The sequence below is a fragment of the Typopeltis vanoorti genome, chromosome 6, assembly GCF_054136105.1.
Source record: "Typopeltis vanoorti isolate ZY-2024b chromosome 6, IOZ_Tvanoo_1.0, whole genome shotgun sequence".
In the NCBI taxonomy this organism is placed as follows: Eukaryota; Metazoa; Arthropoda; class Arachnida; order Uropygi; family Thelyphonidae; genus Typopeltis; species Typopeltis vanoorti.
In genome coordinates, this window is record NC_143554.1 from 124183628 (window position 1) to 124203312 (window position 19685).

General features: G+C 37.0%; 1 protein-coding gene across 3 annotated transcripts; it reads right to left on the bottom strand.

Annotated features, from left to right (window-relative positions):
* Positions 1–4276: 4276 nt before the first annotated feature.
* On the bottom strand, positions 4277–18296 carry LOC150105899 (acetylcholinesterase-like). Of its 3 annotated transcripts, none has more exons than XM_090394393.1 (4): positions 18165–18296; positions 12001–13573; positions 9027–9199; positions 4277–4709 (listed from the first exon to the last, which is right to left on the bottom strand). In XM_090394393.1, exons 2-4 carry the CDS (start codon positions 13521–13523, stop codon positions 4684–4686), a joined length of 1722 nt encoding a protein of 573 aa, XP_090250519.1. In that variant the 5' UTR covers positions 13524–13573; positions 18165–18296; the 3' UTR covers positions 4277–4683. The 3 variants fall into 3 exon arrangements, with proteins under 3 accessions (XP_090250519.1, XP_090250518.1, XP_090250521.1); XM_090394392.1 differs by having other exon boundaries at positions 18124–18282; XM_090394395.1 differs by lacking the exon at positions 9027–9199 and having other exon boundaries at positions 18124–18282.
* Between the last annotated feature and the right edge of the window lie 1389 nt (positions 18297–19685).

Consider the following 19685-nt stretch of genomic DNA (forward strand, 5'->3'; position numbering starts at 1 on the left):
TCTATTTCCTGTAGAACCATTGGCCCCAATCTGTCATGTCCAGCAATAGAGCTCTCCTTAAATGGGCTCTTCTTGTCCATGTAGCCTGCTCATAGTGTATTGGCAACACAGCTGTCAGTGATTTTATCCCATGAATTCTTCACCCAAGTCGCGACCTCTTGCAGGTTAGGCTTCACAAAATTTCCACGCTGATTTCTCTCCATTCTATTTTCAACGTAGTGATTGATTTCCAAGAGCAAATGGTCCTTGAATGCCTTGCTTATTGCAATATCAAGAGTCTGGAGATAGGCAGTCATTCCTGCGGGAATCATTATTTGATCTATTCTTCTCTCTCTCTGCAAGTAAGTTCTTCATGTCTTTAGCGCGGTGAGTGCTGGCTGATTCCCAGACTGGTCACCTCGCAAAACAAGTGGCAACATTAAATCGACCCACTTCCTTATAACTGCTTGCGTGCACCAGGCTTTTTCGGCTTCAAGAACATAAATGCCTGAAACACGTTCAATCTTATCTTTCTTGCCCTTAGTGATGACTAGAGGCGGGACTTTCTTGCCATCCAGACGAATTGCCAAAAATACAGGTAACACGTGCATTCTCGTAACCAGTGGAGGGAATTTAGATTGACGAGGTACCCCTTTGATCAATTGTCGTTTGTGATCCTTGGCTCATAAACACTGCAGTGTCATCCATGTTGGAGAGTTGGTATTTTGAAAAGTCGATGCCATCAACAAAGAACTTGAATGCAAGTGCACGTTTAATAACTTTAGTATCTCTTCCAGTTTGAACAGTGTTGTCCATCTTCTTAGAGACAGTTCATATCGTTGAAGGAAACCATCCAGCCAATGTTGTGATGCTTTGAATTCATCTGGGGATATTTCTAACTCTGGTGCCATTGCAAGTGCAAGTACGTGAATATCAGCTCTGCACACAACCAAAGCCTTTGCTCTCCTGTCAGTAATCCATTCACAGATGATGTCTTTCCGCTTAGGAAATAATGGTTGCCGACCTGATCCACACTTGCGCTTCTTAGCATTTCCCCCGTCCACCTGTTGACTGAGGTTATCGTACTCTGCTCGCCATTTTCGGACCATTCGGAGATCCAACTTCTTCTCTTTGCAGAAAGCTATAAGATTCTTGCCCCGGGAGTTCTCCACAATTCCTTTCTTGTACTCGACGGAATAAGTCTTTCTTTTTGCACTCATCTTGTCTGGGGGTCAAAATGTTATTCCCTTCAAATCTACCATTAAACCAAGTATTAATTGAAGATTTACGAGACAGGAGTGACAACAAAAATGATGACAGTTAAGAATGATGGTCCACACAAAAGCGACGAAAAATTGCAGGCACCAAAATTCAGAAAAAACATTTCTTTATTTCACACGAGTGTATTAAGTACGTCCGTTACAACACACGACGTATTGAATTATGAAGATTCATATTAGGCACAACCACGTCCGTTCGTTATCAAGTGCGCACGTTATTGGTGCGTTGTGTCTGTACTCCGATTGGTCATTCAACAATAAGTCTCGAGTTCATCTGTTTACATAGGCGTTTACCTCTCGTCCAAAGGCGCCCGCTTGGGTATTTACAAATAAATACTTAATTATAATTCATATTATCATTTATTTTAAGTATTAATGTTAATAATATTATTTATTTATATTTAATTATATATTAATATTATTATTTTATAATTCAATACGTTCGTCGTGTGTTGCAACGGACGTACTAAATGCGTCCGTCTGGCTGACGATCTTAACTAGGGCTTATTTTTGGGGTAGTGCTTATATTAAGAGCATCTTGAAAAATCATGCTAGGGCTTATTTTCCGGTTAGTTCTTATTTTCGGGGATATACGGCATATATTAGCTGGCCCAAGGCTATCACTAATATCGTGGCGTCCGGTGAACAGAGGCGACTGGCAAGTGCCGCCATCTCATGGTCCCTGATCCTAACACTATATTTGCTGTCTGAAAAGAGTGTGGGTTCTACGGTCGATTTTCTTGAGTTTATGGGACTAAAATCCCGAGTTTCTGGGGGGGGGAACACTCTTGTCCTTGCCAAAAATCGACTAATTCGGGAATCGGTCGAAAAAAGACTTTGTAAAAGTTCCTTTAGAAGAATAAATATTCTTAAATATTGCACTCTTTTCCCCTAATTATTCTTAAATATTTTGTTCTCCCTAATAACTATTCTAACTATTAATAGAATAATTAATAGGAATATGTAAATAGTGTTATTATTGTTTGTAAACTGTCTTCTATAATAACAGCATAGTGATAATAACGACAGTTACGTAACAATAACAATAATATAATATTTTTTTATTCTCTTTCACGCATTCATTCACGAGTGAAATAAAATCAACTATATATATACTGTATATATATATATATATATATACGAAAGAATGATCATTAACTCGGATAACATACATATTTTTATAAAGAATGGAATGACTAGAACCGAGATTTTAGTAAAATGGTTTTAATATAAAAACACGACTAGTTTCGGCTCGGAACAGCCTTCATCAGGTGACATTATAAAAGAAAGAAAAAAGAAAAACACACTAAAACACTGAAGCTTAAATAAACTATGAACATCGTAGAGAGTCTCTATACATAATTGACAATAAATCGTTGGGAAAGTGCGTGCTAGTAGTATCTCGTGAACGCCTGCACACGATTATAGCTGAATGACAATCTGGGAGGTTGTAGCTCGAGTTATTATTTAGATGAGCAGGATTGAAGATGATTTCTCTAGATTCCACAGTTTTTCTCTCTAGTTCATCATTGCAACGGAAGATGTTAGTAGATTTTTCCCAGCAGACTTTGTGACTTTTGTGGTTTTCATCATTAGGATTAGCCGAGAAAAGGATATGACTTGATAATGCACTCGCTCGCTGTCTCTTGTAAGTAATGTCCCTCATATGTTCTTCCATACGCAATTTGTCAGATTTGTCTGTCTGCCCGAAATAAGGAATATCACAATCACACAATATTTTATATACACCAGGGTATTTGAGTTGATGATGACAAGGTTTTGGGTGGCTAATTAAGGAACGGATCTTTGGAAGTGGAGTGAACAAGGTTCTAGTATTGTATTTTCTTAGAACTTTTGCTAATTTATGATTTATGTGAAACTGTACTTATGTAAGGAATTGATATATTGCCTTTGAATCTATTTGTTTCTTACGTAGAGAGTCTACGATGTTCATAGTTTATTTAAGCTTCAGTGTTGCAGTGTTTTTTCTTTTTTCTTTCTTTCATAATGTCACCTGATGAAGGCTGCTACAAGCCGAAAACTAGTCGTGTTTTTATATTAAAACCTTTTTACTTAAATCTCGGTTCTAGTCATTCAATTTTTTATAATATATATATATATATATATATATATATATATATATATATATATATATATATATAATGCGCCTGAAACAAAGTGCAAGTCAAAAGATGGTACAACACCAGGGCAACTTATTGTAAAGGTGGGTAAAGTCTGATCACTATTCTTAGTAATTTTATACACCATATCGTTTCAACATTTCAACAATTCAACCATGAGTTGCCCTGGTGTTGTAACATCTTTAGACTTGAACTTTGTTTCAGGTGCAAACTTAATTGTTTGCATACTTGGGATTAGGAGTGTTAAAATAACCAAGTTTATAAAATAACTTGGTTATCCTAATATACAATATCCCCAAGAAGTTAAAAAATTTATTACATATATATATATATATATATATCTATATCTGTCTCTCTCTATATATATATAGATATAGATATATAATTATATTCCAAACAATTCTGAATATTAGGCAAAATCATTTTCTCAGATGTTTAATTTCTTAATTTTTGAAACATTTTGCGAGCCATAATCTCGATTATTGCAACTATTTTTGAAATTTGCTTATTATAAGATTTTTTTAGTAAACAAGAACACAGTTTGTTAAAAGTGAAACTTTGGCTATTGAATTTTCATAGCAGTGTGTGCCAGGGATTAGAAAATTTCAAAACAGCACTAATAATATTTTTTTTATTACAACAAAGCAAAGGTTTATAATACAAATTTCCGCTAGAATAAAGTTCAACAGATTCAACCATATTATTGCCTTATTCCCTTTTCTAGTGTGTGGAAGAAAAATGATAAAATGTTCCTCTTATAATTATATCAGATGTTCTGTTGGTAAAAATAGTAGGAAAATAATCATTTGCACTTTCCTTTCAAAATACAAAGAAATAACATTGTAAGTTCACCCAATGAAAAAGAAAATACACACATTTTTCATCTGTTATTTTATTATTATTATTTTTCTTGTAATACAAAGAAGAAATCACTGCACATGGGTGATACAAGAGGACAGAAATCTGTAAATTGATTACATTATAATTAATAAAGAAATCATGCCAGAAAAAAAAATATTTACGTAAGAGTTCCAACATCATCAGATATAACAACATTTTGTTCTCTTTTAGATACGTTGCATTGTTGGTGTAGATAAACGTTTGCTACTATTTTACGCTAAAATGCATGAACATGTCCCCCCGTCCTTAATCCTTGCTTAGGTTGAAATATTTTATTTAAGAAAACAATGACTATGTTCGTTCAAAACCATGCAGGTAACATGAACTGATTTTCTCATTGAAAAGCGTATCCTTTAGAATATTGCATTGCACAAATGGACCTCCTATTTTTTGCAGCTCTTCGACTGATCTAAAAAGAAATGAAAAGTCAAATAAATCTAAAGTAGTAAAATGGACACATAGTGATCACATATTAGATACAGAGAGAGAGAGAGAGAGAGCGAATCGTTTATGTTGTGTGGGAAGCGAGCTGGAAACTACGACAAACTATGAATCACTAAAAACAGTCGAGAGTAAAAATCCGATTGGCATATTTATCCTGTGTTCTTCCAGGAGGAAGCAGTAGATTCCTGTGTAAAGATTTAAGAAATGAAAGTGAGTAGAGATTAGTACTATTGCATGTTCAGTCATTGTAAGTTGCTAATCTTTATTAATAGCAATCGTGTGTGTGTGTGTGTGTGTGTGTGTGTGTGTGTGTGTGTGTGTTTCCGATCAAGTCAAAAGGTGAAAGGTGAAGGTATTAGTTTGAAAACTATTTCAGTAATTTCGATATTTTGTGATTTCGGATTTATTTTGTTGCTGCCAAATTTATTTATTTTTATTATTATTATTATTATTTTTTTTGAGATTGTCTTCAATACTTACTGAAGTCATCGATGATGAAGCTAATTTTGGATTAAAATGATTCACTACGCCCACCGCAAATCTTTTCTAACGCTGGTCACAAAACAAAAAAGTACGCCAATCAGACGAATCATATTATTATATGTAAAGGAATATACAAATCCAACGTTTGAGAATTGTCCTCCATCTTTATAAATCATTCATAGAATACGAAATACGCAGCAATGATATCCCAGGGTTCTTGTGCTGAGAACTGGTCTGTGGAGATATGTGCACAAGACTTCATAATCACTCCCAGCTGAACCAAGTTGCAATTAAAATTGTGACGTAATCCCTACTGTGCTAAAATAGAGACAACACGCAGGCTTTTATTTCAGCTTTGTTACCATGGTGAAGGAGGCGTGGTTTTAAAGTGCACTTGACAGACGAAATATCACGCTCAGAAAATTTGCGAAATGATTCATTCCTGGTATAATATTTAAAAAAAAAATGAACTAACGCCTTTTTTTTATTCCTGTATAGGGAGTAGGAGGGCCGTTTAGTCCTGTCTAACGTTTGGAGACTGAGTTGGCAGTTCAATCTCCACTGGTAGCCAATCAGAGATAGCTGGACCAAGGCTACCTAAACAACTGCAATGCTGTTGCAGCACTCTGCGGATTTTGTCGCCTGAACAAATGTTCACGAGGTCCGCTATCTCCATGTGCTCTGCGACAAATGACTAGTTTTGAAGAAACAGTATCGTTGGGAGTTAGACCTGGCAGAGGTCGCAAACCAATAAATTCACTACAAATGAAGCAGCTACTGCTATTGTGAAGTAGACCATAAATAACAGCGTTGGTTCCTGTAGTGCACGTGCTGCATCAAGACACATGGATGCGCCTTACACAACTGGCTGGAAAATTTTATGGAAGATTCTGCATTGCCATCCACTCAAGATAATCCTAACACACGAGTTATGCCCGCACGACTTTGAATGTCGACTGACATTCGCTTTAACATTCCTTGCTCAAGTGGAGTTGGATGCTGAGTGGCCATGGATGATTTTCTGGGGAACATGAGGCTCACTTTCAACTGAACGGATCTGTGAATACTGACACTTTTCGGCGATGGGATACACAAAATCCGCATGCTCTCCAACAAATTTCTTTGCATTCACCGGACCGTACTGCCTCATGTGGTTTTACAGCTTCCTGCTGCATTTATCATTGGTCCATTCTTCTCTGAGGACATTCGCCATTCGGGTCCTGTGACCTGTTCAGTTACTGCCGAGGGGAATCACGATATGGTAATCAATTTTACTGTACGACAGCTACAGCAGCGCCTGTGCATGGATTCAGTCATATTCACGCAGATTGGACCCCTCCACACATTCATCAGTCCGTACAGGAGGTTCTTCGAGAACATTTCACGGAAGACAGAGTGATCTGCCATATGTTTCCCACGACATGGCCGCCTGGTTCATCTGTCTCACGTCATATGACTTCTGGCTCTTGGGATTTCTCAAAGGCAGGGTTATTGGGATGATAACTAGCTGGAGCTAAAAGACAGCATAACGCAGCATAAGCGCAATATTAATCTCGACCAGCTCTGAAAACTGTGCAAAGGATTCAGTTTGTGGCATATTGGGTATGCATAATAGAAGTAAATAAAGATGGATTATTTATGCTTGTGTCGAATTTCTTATTCTTCCGCACACAGAAAAATTACTACATTTATATTCAGTTCACCACACAGCGCCTTTGGTGGTGAATTTTTAAATTAATTTTTCTCAGATATCGCTCACACATAACACACAATGTATTAATGCAAAGTTTTGTAGCATTTGGAATACAACATGGTGCTCCACAAGGCTTTGAACATGGATACTTTAATTTTGATCAACGTATACATATAAGAAGGCTGGCAGGTGCATTTGTGACCAGAACAGCTGAAATTGCACATGATAGTCGAGGAACAGTCTCTAAGGTTATGTCAGGATAGCATTCGACAGGATAAACATCATCAGCGAAATGCAATAGTGATCGAAAGCGCCTAGTCTAGTGCAAGAGAGGGACTTTTGAGCATTAGTGCGCTGTACTACAAAAAAATAGAAGAGCCACTGCTGAGCAATTTTGTGAAAAATTCAACACTGGTCATGAGAAACCCACTTTAACATAACCACTTGCTGGTAACTACACAGAGTTGGATATTACGGGAGTGATCAAAGCCTTGCACAAGACTTTGATCACTCCCGTCAACGCAAGTGATCATCTCCAATGGCGCAAAGATAATACGATGTGGACTACATAAGAGTGGAGGGACGTGATATGGTCCAATGAATCCACGTTCGCACTTTTTGTTGCAAACGGACAAATACGTTTGTGGCGTCAGCAGAAGGAAGTTTACAAGCCAGAGTGCTTGTTTCTAACTGTGAAATGTTTTGGTGGTTCTGTAATGGTCTATGGTGCATTCTCATAGCATAGATTGGGTCCAATTGTTGTATTGGAAGGCAATGTTGATGCTGTACGTTATATTTCAATCATAATGATCATGTTCATCCCATGTTGGCATGCTTTTCTCTTACGCAGCCATCCCTGTTTCAACAGCATAATGCTTCCATTCTTTGAGCAAATGTGGTCACTCATTGGTTTGAAGAACATGACGATGAGATATCCTGTCAGCCATGGCCATTCCAACCTCCAAACGTAAATCCTGGAAAACATTTATGGATCATTTAGGAGCACACTTTCACGCATCGTTTCTCAGGTCAAAGGACAAAGGCAAATTGGTGTACTTTCTCTCAGACGAATGGTATAAAATTCCTGTAAAATTCATCTTGTTGACTTCCAAACACTGGCAGAGTCTCTCCCTGAAAAAATACAGGCTGTTCTAAACTCCCAAGACACGAACCAACGCCAGATTAATAGAAATGTGTCATGGTTTTAATTTTTTTTGTCCGCCATCTGTATCTCTGAAACTAAGAACGGAAAATGACTCTCGATCTGTCTCAAAATTATAACAGGTCTGGGGTTGTCAACTCCATTTGTGGAATAAATGGAGTTAAGGATTTATTTACAATAATAATAATAATAATAATAATAATAATAATAATAATAATAATAATAATAATAATAATAATAATAATAATAATATGCTAACGCCTCTTATTCCCTAATAGGGATGAGGCGAGGCCTTTTAGCCATATGCAGCTTTTGGAGACTGAGTGGGTAGTTCAATCTCAACCAGTGGGCAATCAGAGATAGCTGACACGTGACCATCACTAGTTGTAGGCGCCCATAAATGAGGAGACCGATAAACATCTCTTGTGCTGACATCTCTTGGTACGTAACCTAACAGGATGTGTTACTGTCTGAAATAATGTGGGATCTCTGTCAATTTTCTTGAGTTTACGGGACAAAACACCCGAGTTTTTGGCAGTAAAAAAACCCACTTGCCACTAACTCGGGAACCGGTACAAGAAAGACATAGAAAAAGATCCTCAATTTGGCAGTTAGACTTGAACTATAACCCTATCTTTCGGTGGCCTAGCGCAGAGGATGCAAGCACCACATTAACTAAGCTACACAAGGCTGAATTTATTTATTTATATTTAATTTAATACCACCTGATAATGAAATTTGTCCAGGTAGAACTTTTTATATGAGCATGGAAGGACAAAAACAAATCTAAAAGTCTAAAAGGCTTTTCAATATTTTTTATAAATTTACCTAAAATCCCTTTGAAATTTCATCACAACATATTTTTTGTAAAATGCTTTTCTAACTATAAAATTCTTACCACAGTATTCTTATCATTATAACAGTGATACAAACGAGGTATTTACCTAACAAGTCCTTTAAGTGTGGTATGAGACTGTTCCACAAAAAACATCTCCGCACCCTCAGTTTGTTTCCTACATCTTTACGTCCTACGTCAAGAATTAGGTATTTTTGAGTTGATGCAGTATACTGGGGCCAATCGTTGAGGTTCGAACCATCTGGCGAAATATTGGGATTTCTGACGAATAACGGAAAACATTATTATTATTATTATTAACAGACCTCCATGGAGAGGTCCTACTCTCACATGCACAGCTCATTATACTTCGACTTAAATGCATTCACTGCATTTAAGTCGAAGTATAATGCACTCATCACATTCTCGGGGAATACATTCCAATCATCCTGCACTCTCCATGCAAAAAATCTACTTCACATACCTACCTTAACAGCTTTCAGTGACAGCCTCTCATTCCCTCCATCTCCAGATATTCTATGAAAAATCTCATGCATGTTAATTTGGTAATGACCCTTTACCAACTAATACGTCTCGATCATATCTCTCGTCTTCCTTCTCTCCAGTAGGTTCTGTAATTTGCATTCTCTCAATATCCTCAAATCCACATTCCAGAGACCAGAAACCAACTTCGTCAATCGTCTCTGAACCCTCCAACATCTCGTCATCCTTTTGAAAACCCAGTGACAAAATCTGTGCAGAGTAATCCGTATGCAGCCTGATCAAAGCCTTTTACAATGAAATCCAAACTTCCTTACTTCTACACGTCAGTTTTCTTCGCATCATTGCCATAATTCGCTGTGCTGTCCTCCTAATCTAAAACTCATGTTGAAAGTGTACATGAAGGGTGTTGTGAACTCCCAGGACCATTATCTCAATTTTGGCAAAATATCCACGAAATTTCAAGGCCTTATCCAACACAACTCCTAAATCTTTCATCTCCTCTGCCTCCTCTAAAATATCCCCACCAATCCTGTTCTCTGCATCCAATCTTTGCTTCCCAAATCTTGACACCTTACACTTTGCAACATTAAACGAAGCTTCCCACACACTCGCCCATTCAGATGGTCTAATTAGGACCTCTTGCAAAGCTACAAATTCTAATTAGGTCCTGATCGATCTTTTCAACATCTGTAAAAAGCTGTATATCAACATTTAAGCCATTTACATACAAATTAAACAATATGGTTCCAAAACAGGCTCCAGGAACACACCACTAGTGACGTTCCTCTTCTGGAATATCACTCTCCCCATACAAAACCTGCTGATACATATCAAACAGCCAACCTCCAATCCAACGCGCCAATCTACAATGATACAACACGAACGCACCAATCTTCTATTCAATCCCGTATGTTCCATTTTAACTACTAGTTTCGCATTTGTGGCAGTCTATCAGAAACCTTTGCAAACTCAAATTATACTCTTATATATGCATCCCTCTTGTCTAATGTATTCGTCACCTTGTTATAAGAAGTAAGCAGATTGCTAAAACATGATGTTCTTTTTTATTAAAGAGAATTCTTTTTTCAATTAAAGAGAATTCTTTTTTCAATTAAAGAGAATTCTGCTGCTGTCAACCCAGTTTTGAATGTTTGTCCTCGCTAGCTTCTCCAACACCTTGACCACAACTCCAGAAGCAGATTGGCCTAAAATTCGAAGCCTTATTCTTATTAACCTCTTAATGAAGCAGAATGATGTTGCCGTCTTTCCACTCCTTTGGGATCTGGGATAATCTAAAACTCATGTTGAAAGTGTACATGAAGGGTGTTGTGAACTCCCTGGACCATTATCTCAAGACACGCGGTGTTATACCATCAAGTCCCATGGCCTTATTGCATCAAGTTTACTCAATTCCTCATATACCTCCTGCTCACTTTGATCAGTGGTTCTTTCCAATTTCCACTGCTCTCAAGTTCTGCATTATGTTACAATCTCAAGGATGGAATACTACAATGAACAGCTCAGTTAACACTTCTAATATTTACTCCTCAGTGTTTATCATTCTCCCATTATCACTGACTCACATCATCCTCCCATAATTATTCTTCCACCTAATGGCCACATATCGAAAAATAACTCAATAGGATTACTTTTCGATATGTGGCCATTATCTCATCTTCTGCTGCCTACATAATGCCTTTTCTTCCAGATTGCGCGGTGAGCTAATGTCAATCTCCACTCAGCAAATATTGAGTGTATGCCTAGGTCAAGAGATTAAATAGAGCATGTGTAAAATAAATGACTGTAGAGGTGAAGAGAAAGCAGTATTGATTTTCTTCCCATGCAATTACTCATTCCATGATATTGGTTTACGCAATCTCCTGAGTTTGTCATAATCACCTGCCTTATACTTCCACATATAACTCTTTCTCACAAAAGTCCTGATATGGCTAGACATTACCCAAGTGATCACTTGGGTAATGATCACTGTCACCACCAACTGGAGGAAGAAGTGACAGAAAGAACATGTATACATGTTCTTTCTGTCACTTTACTTACCCTGTTCTTTCTAAATTGAATTATTGGAAAAATGTGTATATCAAATCAAAAATATGTATGCATATATTTAAGTCTGCATGATCAAAATATATCTTCATTTGTGGAAATTAATAATGAGTTGCTCCACTTAAATAATAAAATCTTGTTTTATTTTTAATTAGTGGTTCGGATTTTACCTCCTACTTAAATTTTCTATGTTTTGGTCGGATTTCGGTGTTGGCCACTGCATAGATCCAATGTTATCCTCTCACCACGATTTATAAAGATCCCTTTGTAACACGAATACCTATTGCTCTAGAAGATGTTGATATGCGTGGAATAAAATTGACCTTGAAACATACTGTCAGGAAAAATAACACAAAAATATGGCGGAAAAAACATACTAAATTTAGACGATAATAAAGGAAAGATCAGTCACCAAAGGATTTAATTCTTAAAATTAAAAAAAGTGTGAGAAGAGCTGTCTGCGAAAAATAATTGCAAGAATCCATTTTTATTACAGCATAGAAAAACCTACTTACCCTGTTCTTGCAAAATTAGTCCAATATCTCATTATTCTCTTGCTCAATACTTTTTCTTCCGGAGCAAATCTATATTCAGGATTTAAAGGCAGACCAAACACATAAGCTAGTTCATACATATGTGGTGCTCCGAACCATCTTGGATAGACATTCAACCTAGCATGATGAGTGAGGAGATATTGGTAAACTGGATTGTTGGCTTGTGCATAGTGTAGTGCATGAACAACAGAAGGACAAGTAAATAGGCCATCTGCGAGCAGTCTTTCGAGTCCACCAATGTTCAGAGTGGAATTATTGATATCTCTGAATGGCGTGTACTCGTATAGAAAAAAGTCTTGAATAACTTCATTGTCTGATGGAATTAGTTCACGCGCAACCTGCATGAATTCTTTATGAGAAATTTCAATATTATCAATTAAGGGGAAAATATGGGGGAATCCTAAATTTAAAAATGCAGTTCCTTCGTTCAAGTTGGTTCCAATTAAAATACTAGTATTTTTGAAATTTCTTCTTGATAACGATTGGGCAGCTGTTTCTGTAATAAGGTTGCCATCGAGTACTGGACCGAAGTTGAATTTAAAAACGACTTCAATTGGTGGTTGCATTTCAGCTATTTGTTTGATATCTCTTTCCCTCAGACATTTCAAAACAGCTTTTATATTTTGAGGACTGTGAGGACAGTTAAGCATGTGAGCTAACGTCAATCCCTCACTTACACTTTGATTTTTATCTCTTAAACCCCATGGGGCATTTGCAGATCCACTTTCAAGGATTGCCCGATTAAAGAGATTCCAGCTTCCTCGTAGTAGAAGATGATAAGATACACTGCCCGCTCCAGCACTTTCCCCAAACAAAGTTATCTTTTCTGGATCACCACCAAACAACTGGATATTATCCTTAATCCATTGAAGTGCTAGTTGCTGGTCAAGAATTGCCATGTTACCTGGAGCTTCAGGTGTTCCGAAATACAAAAAGCCTAGGACACCAACTCTATAATTTATTTGTACAACGATGACCTCCTCTTCCGATACTAGAATACGAAGATCATATAAAGGCAGTGTTGAATATCCGATTGTAAATCCACCTCCATGTATCCAAACCATAACATTTGCGTTTTGTGGTCTGGGACGGGGTATCCACAGACTTAATTGCAAGCAATCTTCGCTGGTTTGTCTGTTCAATTGTAGGACTTTAAATGTTTCGAAAACATTTGACTTCGTTTGTATACAAGCCTTTGGCAGATCTATGGCATTAAAGACTGTGGTCCAAGGTTCTGCTGGTTCTGGTGCACGAAATCGACGTTCGCCAACTGGTGGAATTGCGAAAGGAATACCAAGAAAAGCATCCACAGATTTTCCGTTTGTTGTTGAAATTGTTTTCCCTCTTATTGGTCCCTTGTTTGTCTGAATGAGCATATCATCTGCGTGTGCTGATGACACAAAGATAGAGATGAGAAGGCAGAAGATTAAATGTGGCACTCTCATTCTTCCAAGTCTCTTGGTTTTTGAATCCGAAGTAGCCATCCTTATCTTTGCGGTGTCCTTTTTGCAGTGTCCTTGTGTCGTCGTCTTTTCTAAATATAAGAAAAATAAGCTGTTTTCAGATTGTTTAAAAGAATCCATATTCCCATGATCATTACAAATAATGTTTATCACGAATCATTACTGAATTAAAAAAATGGGTGAGAACCATGCATCAATTTTTACCGTATTCCAAAGATATGGTGTTTGAAAATTAATGAACTCAGTCAAGTAAAATTTGGTGATTAAAATGCGACTTTTAGTAGGTCTCAGTAACATGTAAATGCTAGGTTATCTCTGTTCCAGTGGTGGTCTTTTTATGTGAAATCTTAAGCTTTGGCTTTTATAGTTTATGTTTAAAGGAGGATCCAAGATTACTGTTGCAAATTACCGACCGATCAGCATATTAGGAGTCGTTGTCAAGGTCTTGGAGAAAGTAGTCAAGGGAAAAATACAGAAATGGATTGATGAAAACGATATAGTGTATGAGGGGAGGGGAGACAGCACGGCTTTGTGAAGGGTCAATCATGCCTCAGTAGCTTGCTCAAGTTTTATAACACAGTGACGTCTGAACTGTAATGGGTAATGGGTTTACAGTGATACTACTGGACCTGGCTAAGACATTTGACAGGATACCACATGGAATTCTAATCCGTAAACTGCAACATATGGTAATGGATATAGGGTTGGTGAGATGTATAGGTGGGTGGTTGATGGAGAGATATCAGAGTGTAGTTTATTCAGGAGTCGAGTCCAAAAGACGGCCTGTGACTAGTGGTGTGCCGCAGTGTTCTGTTCTTGGACCACTGCTGTTTAATTTGTTCATGAAAGATATAGGGAAGGATCTAAGAGGAACAGTTCATTTGTTCGCTGATGATGCAAAGTTGGGTAGGGCAATAGTGTATGCAGAAGATGTCAAAATCTTGCAGGACGACTTGGATAGATTGGAGTTCTAGGCTAAGGAGAATCGATGTCAATTTAATGTGCAAAATGTAAAGTTATGCATTTTGGGGTGAAAAGATTAGCAGCAGTATACCACATTGGTGGATCTGTAGTCCAGGAGATTGATGAGGTCAGGGACTTGGGAGTGTTGGTGGATAGGGAGATCAAGTTTAGGGGGCACATTGCAAAAATACTTTGACGAGCGGAGACAAGCAAGTTATTGTACAAAGACTTGATAAGACCTCATCTCGACTACTGTGCCCAGATTTGGTCACCTAGGTTTCTTCTTGATGGGGAGGAGGTGGAGAGGATCCAGAAGCGAGTGACCAAGATGATAGCAGGTCTATGGAATGAACCTTATGAGTACAGGATGAAGATTTGCGGGTTGCAGAAATTGGTTGATAGGCGGAAAACGGGTGATATGATTGAGACATTCAAATTGCTAATAAGTTTCTATAGGATTAATTCAGAGGATATTTTTGAGATCAGGACTGGTGGTTGGAGAACTAGGGGACACCTATGGAAGCTGGGCAGGAGTGTGGTTAGCAAGGGTTTTAGAGCTGGGTTCTTTACTTTTAGAGTGGTAAATGAGTGGAATAAGCTACCAGAGTCTGTTGTGGGTGCTATGACAGTGAGCGAGTTCAAGGCAAGGTGTGATAGATACTGTGAGAATGTCGAATAGTTGTGTGGACATGATGTTTAGGGCCTCCCTCGATGAGTCTAAAGACTCTCTGGAGTCGCCCGTAATAATAATAATAAAATTCCTCCCAGCAAAACACGTGTTGTTCCAGTGTTTGTTTCAATTATTATGATTGTATTTAACACGATATAATAGAATCTAGGTTAAAATATTAAAAACTAGAAAACATGTTTATTATTAAACGTTATTATTAAAAATCATTTTCACTAATTTTTTTTCTTTTATTTTAAATTTTCCAAACACTAAATACGGATCCATGATCGAGTCCTTCTGAGCCCGAGTTATCAGAATTGGTAAACAAATCCTATAGAAAATTAGTACTGTCGGTAAGCAAAGGCTTTTTTAATCTTTATTATTATTATTATTATTATCATCTTGGTTACACTAAATACAAATGAGCTAAGGAGGAACTAAATTTGTACCTGTATATGAAAAAATGTTCACAATTACAATCAAATTAGGCTAAACCGAATAAAAGGCGTTGGCTGATTTTTTTATTCTATTATTATTCGAGACCTAGCATGGAGCTTTCACTTCATATCTCCAGTAAGCCGAGAGAGGGTCTCACAGCTGCGCAAGAAAATCATCTCCCATCTAAAGACGACTCAAACATTCATGCCCATTTTTGGCAAGATTTGAACCCTCAGCTTCTCTTGGAGAGAAGAACGCTAATTACTCCACCAACTAGCCGAAAAATGTTCATAGTCTACAAAATGGCGCACAAAATACTCGCAATAAAAAAAATCCTCCAACGCCTTTTATTCCCCTATAGGAAGTGCACAAGACCGTCTTACCAGTATCTAAGTTTTGGAGACTCATAGACAGTTTAATCTCCACAAATAGTCAATCAGATATAGCCATGATCCGGCCCAAGACTCGCTAATTTTAAGCGGTATTCAGTGAAGAGACGGTAGAGAAGCGGCGCCATCTAGTGGTCCCTAACTCTAACACAATGTATTTATTGCCTGAAACAGTGTAGGTAATATGTTCGATTTTTTTTTTCTGTTTCATTTACGGGACGAAAAATCCAAGAGAGAAAAAAGACTCGCTTGCCAGTATCAGAAATAGGGAACCGATCGAAGAAAGGCTTAGAAAAACAAAGTTCCATTTGTCGGCTGAAAGAATGAACTAAGATCTTTCTTTGGGTAGCCAAGCGCTGTAAAAGCAAATGCGCCTCCACCGAAGTACACATTTCAAGCAATAACTTTTCTATTAATAACAACAACAACAACAACAACAAAAGCCTTCTGTGCTGGCACTGCAGTAACTGCATTTTGGGAATTTTTAAATACCTCTGCTGGAAATCTTTTGTGGTAATTAAATTACCATCCGTGCCTTTTTGATATCAATTCGAATATAGAAAGCCCCAAATCTCTCTAAAATCTCGTTTCCGCTCTTAATTCATACCAGAATTTTCTCATTTTCATCCATATTTTGCTTTATGTTTTCATGTATCATCTCTTCAATTAGTTTTCATTTCTCACATATATACAAATCCATCTTAACCTCATACCACATGTTTTTTTTAAGCCTGAGACATACATCAAACAAACAAAACATCTAACATTATTTTTGAACACTCTATCCTTAAATACTGGTGAACGGGAAAAAAGAGATGTACTCTCAGTTACTCCATTAATCAAATTTTGCGCACGTCCACTAAAGTCCTTCGAATTGCCTGACGTTGTCTCAGTAATCCCATTTGCCCGATTAATCTGATTTTTTTCTCTTGTATGATGTTGCTAATACATTTGAGTTTTGCGTATTTAAAACAGTTCACTCAGTTTCTTTAATGCCACCACCATCTAAAATAGCATCCCACGATTTGGAGGTCCTCTTGCAAGTTTCCCTCGCAAGGCACCAAGGGAAAGCCTGATATTGTTGATCTGGCAACAGTGGATTCCCTCGGTGTAATCGCTCGCTGCAGATCTGCCAAACGAATCGATATCAGAATCCGTGGCTAGTCATGTAATGATCATTTTTCTCCTAATAAGGTCTGGACAACTTCTTCCAACTCCGAGGACTCCACCTGATATTCTCCACCACTGAATACAGACTCGTCCACAACCTTAGCATCCAGCAAACCAGCAGATCACAAAGTAGCAGAGGTCGCATCACTAGTATCTTCTTCAGTATGTCGTGAGTCCGATTCATTCGCGTGTGTGTATAAGTTTGACCACATTCCTCCATATTCCTAGCATCTTCTTCTGCATGTGGTGATTCCGATTTATCCACTTGTGATGAAATTCGATTCTCCTTACAGCCTTGGCAATTAATGCCGATGACTTGTACAAGGCTGCTCAACTTAAGCATTTCAAAATTTTTAAAAGTTCAGGCAAGCGACCATCTTTCATCATTACAATAGGATGCCTATATGGATTTTCCACAAACAAAGTTTGAAACAAGAGACTACACGCTGCAAGAACTATTTTATGAACTTTTAAACTTAATCCTTCACATGATAAAGATACATCAACAACCGTTTCACTAGAAAGCAAGCACTTATAAACATTGGACATAGTGGCCTGATGATCCCACTTCAAAAGCAACTTCGTCTCCATTTTCATACTCTCTCATAAAAACTAACTCATAATGCAATTAAACTATTATGCGTAACCTTTAAGTAATGTGCAAATGAGAAAGATACAAGGTTGGGCCTAACAACAACTATCCAATGTTTACGCATCTGATACTAAGTCAGATATAAACAATAAACAATCCAAGTATACCCTGTACACAATTTTACACATATAAATTCAAAAATATCTATCACAGAAATTACATCCGTAACTTCAAATAAGCTTCCAAATGGATATAAAACATTTATAGAGTAACATTTTTCAATTTAAAAGGAAGTACGCTAAAAACCAGCCTAAACCTACTATACATGAAAGTATAACGTGCTACCTCAACTGCCACAATAACGAGATTTTAGGCTTAACAACAACTATTCATACTTACAAATCTGATACTATACCCAATACAAAAAAATATATATATACATTTAACTTCCAGTGAGCATCTAATTGAGAGTTACACACTTATAAAGGTACATTCTTTCAATTTAAAGAGTTGCACACTAAAAACCAGCGTAAACCACTGTTGTAATATATTACGTAAAGATTCGTTTTTCGCACTGGATATGCTTCACTATCACCTCTCGCGGTTCACCTCGTATAAACAACATGTTAAACAACAAACAATAAACAACATGTTGAATTTAAGTACATTCTTATTTCAAAGCTAATTTTAAAATATCGCAAAATTATATTCTGCAGTATTTCAAATGAACTCGCAGTTGAAAAACAATAACATAATTTGGAACGTCGACAGCCCGTTTTTTTGTTAATTTTATTTTTTTTAAAAATAATTATCTTGAATTATTTCTTCCAGAACAAATAAAATGCATTGTCGACTAGTCAAAATTAGCATAAAAAATGAAAAATGACATTGGACTTCCAAGATAATGCAATATTTTCAAGCGAATAAAGCATGCAAGAATCTCTTATTTTATTGTGGAATTAAAACTTGTACAATAAAAGGAGAAAAGAAAAATAAATTCTATATTTTTAGTCTATCCAATATAACTAATAGTCTAGTTACCCAGCATAGAACAACGAACTGCGTTTTTTGTTAGAGGCTACTGGGACGCAGCTATGATCGCGAGATAATCTGGTTAAGTGTTCTCTTCAGCGTTAAGGATTATCGCACATATATATATATATATGTGCGATAATGTAATTTTCAAAGTCCACACTTTTTCATAAAATATATGTTTGGATTTTATAACATTTAAATTTTAAGTACGTGAAAACAAAAGTAACGGGTGCTCAATTTAAAATTGCACCGGGGATCCAGGACCTCTATAGCTGGCACTAGATGAAGGCAATGCCTTCAGAGGATGGACATGGATATGAGGTCGGTGATAAAAACATACTAAAAGGTCAACTGACCTTTGAAATAATGATCAGAACAGATACATTCTGTATCTGTTCTTAATATATTTCAATTCCTGCAATTGTACTTTAACTTGACTTAAAAAAAAACAGAAAAAAAAAACGGTTATTCAGTTAAAACAGCAGTGTAATTATTTTGAGAATGAACATAAAAGAAACAAGAATCATGTTTATTTGTGAGGTGCAACCAAATGGATTGATGAGCCTCAAACAAAGCGATTAACGCTAAGGTGTATCTAATGTACCTCACATGATGTCTAATACTCTGCCTTCTCTATCATTTTTCTGAACCTATTCCTCCTCCTCATCATCATCAAATTCCTGACATTTACCCTCAAGGGAGTGTAAATGATAGTACTACATGAAAAATTTACATCATTACTAACTTCCTATCTACAATTTTCCGACAAATCAGTTTGTTACTTGTCAAGACTCCAACATTATCAGATCTTATATTTCTATCGTCTAAGGCACTTTGTACCGTATCAATCCACCTATATCTTGGTCTTCCTCTGGGTCTTTTTCCTGCCAACCTGGCAGAGAACACTTGTTTTGCTAATCTTTCCT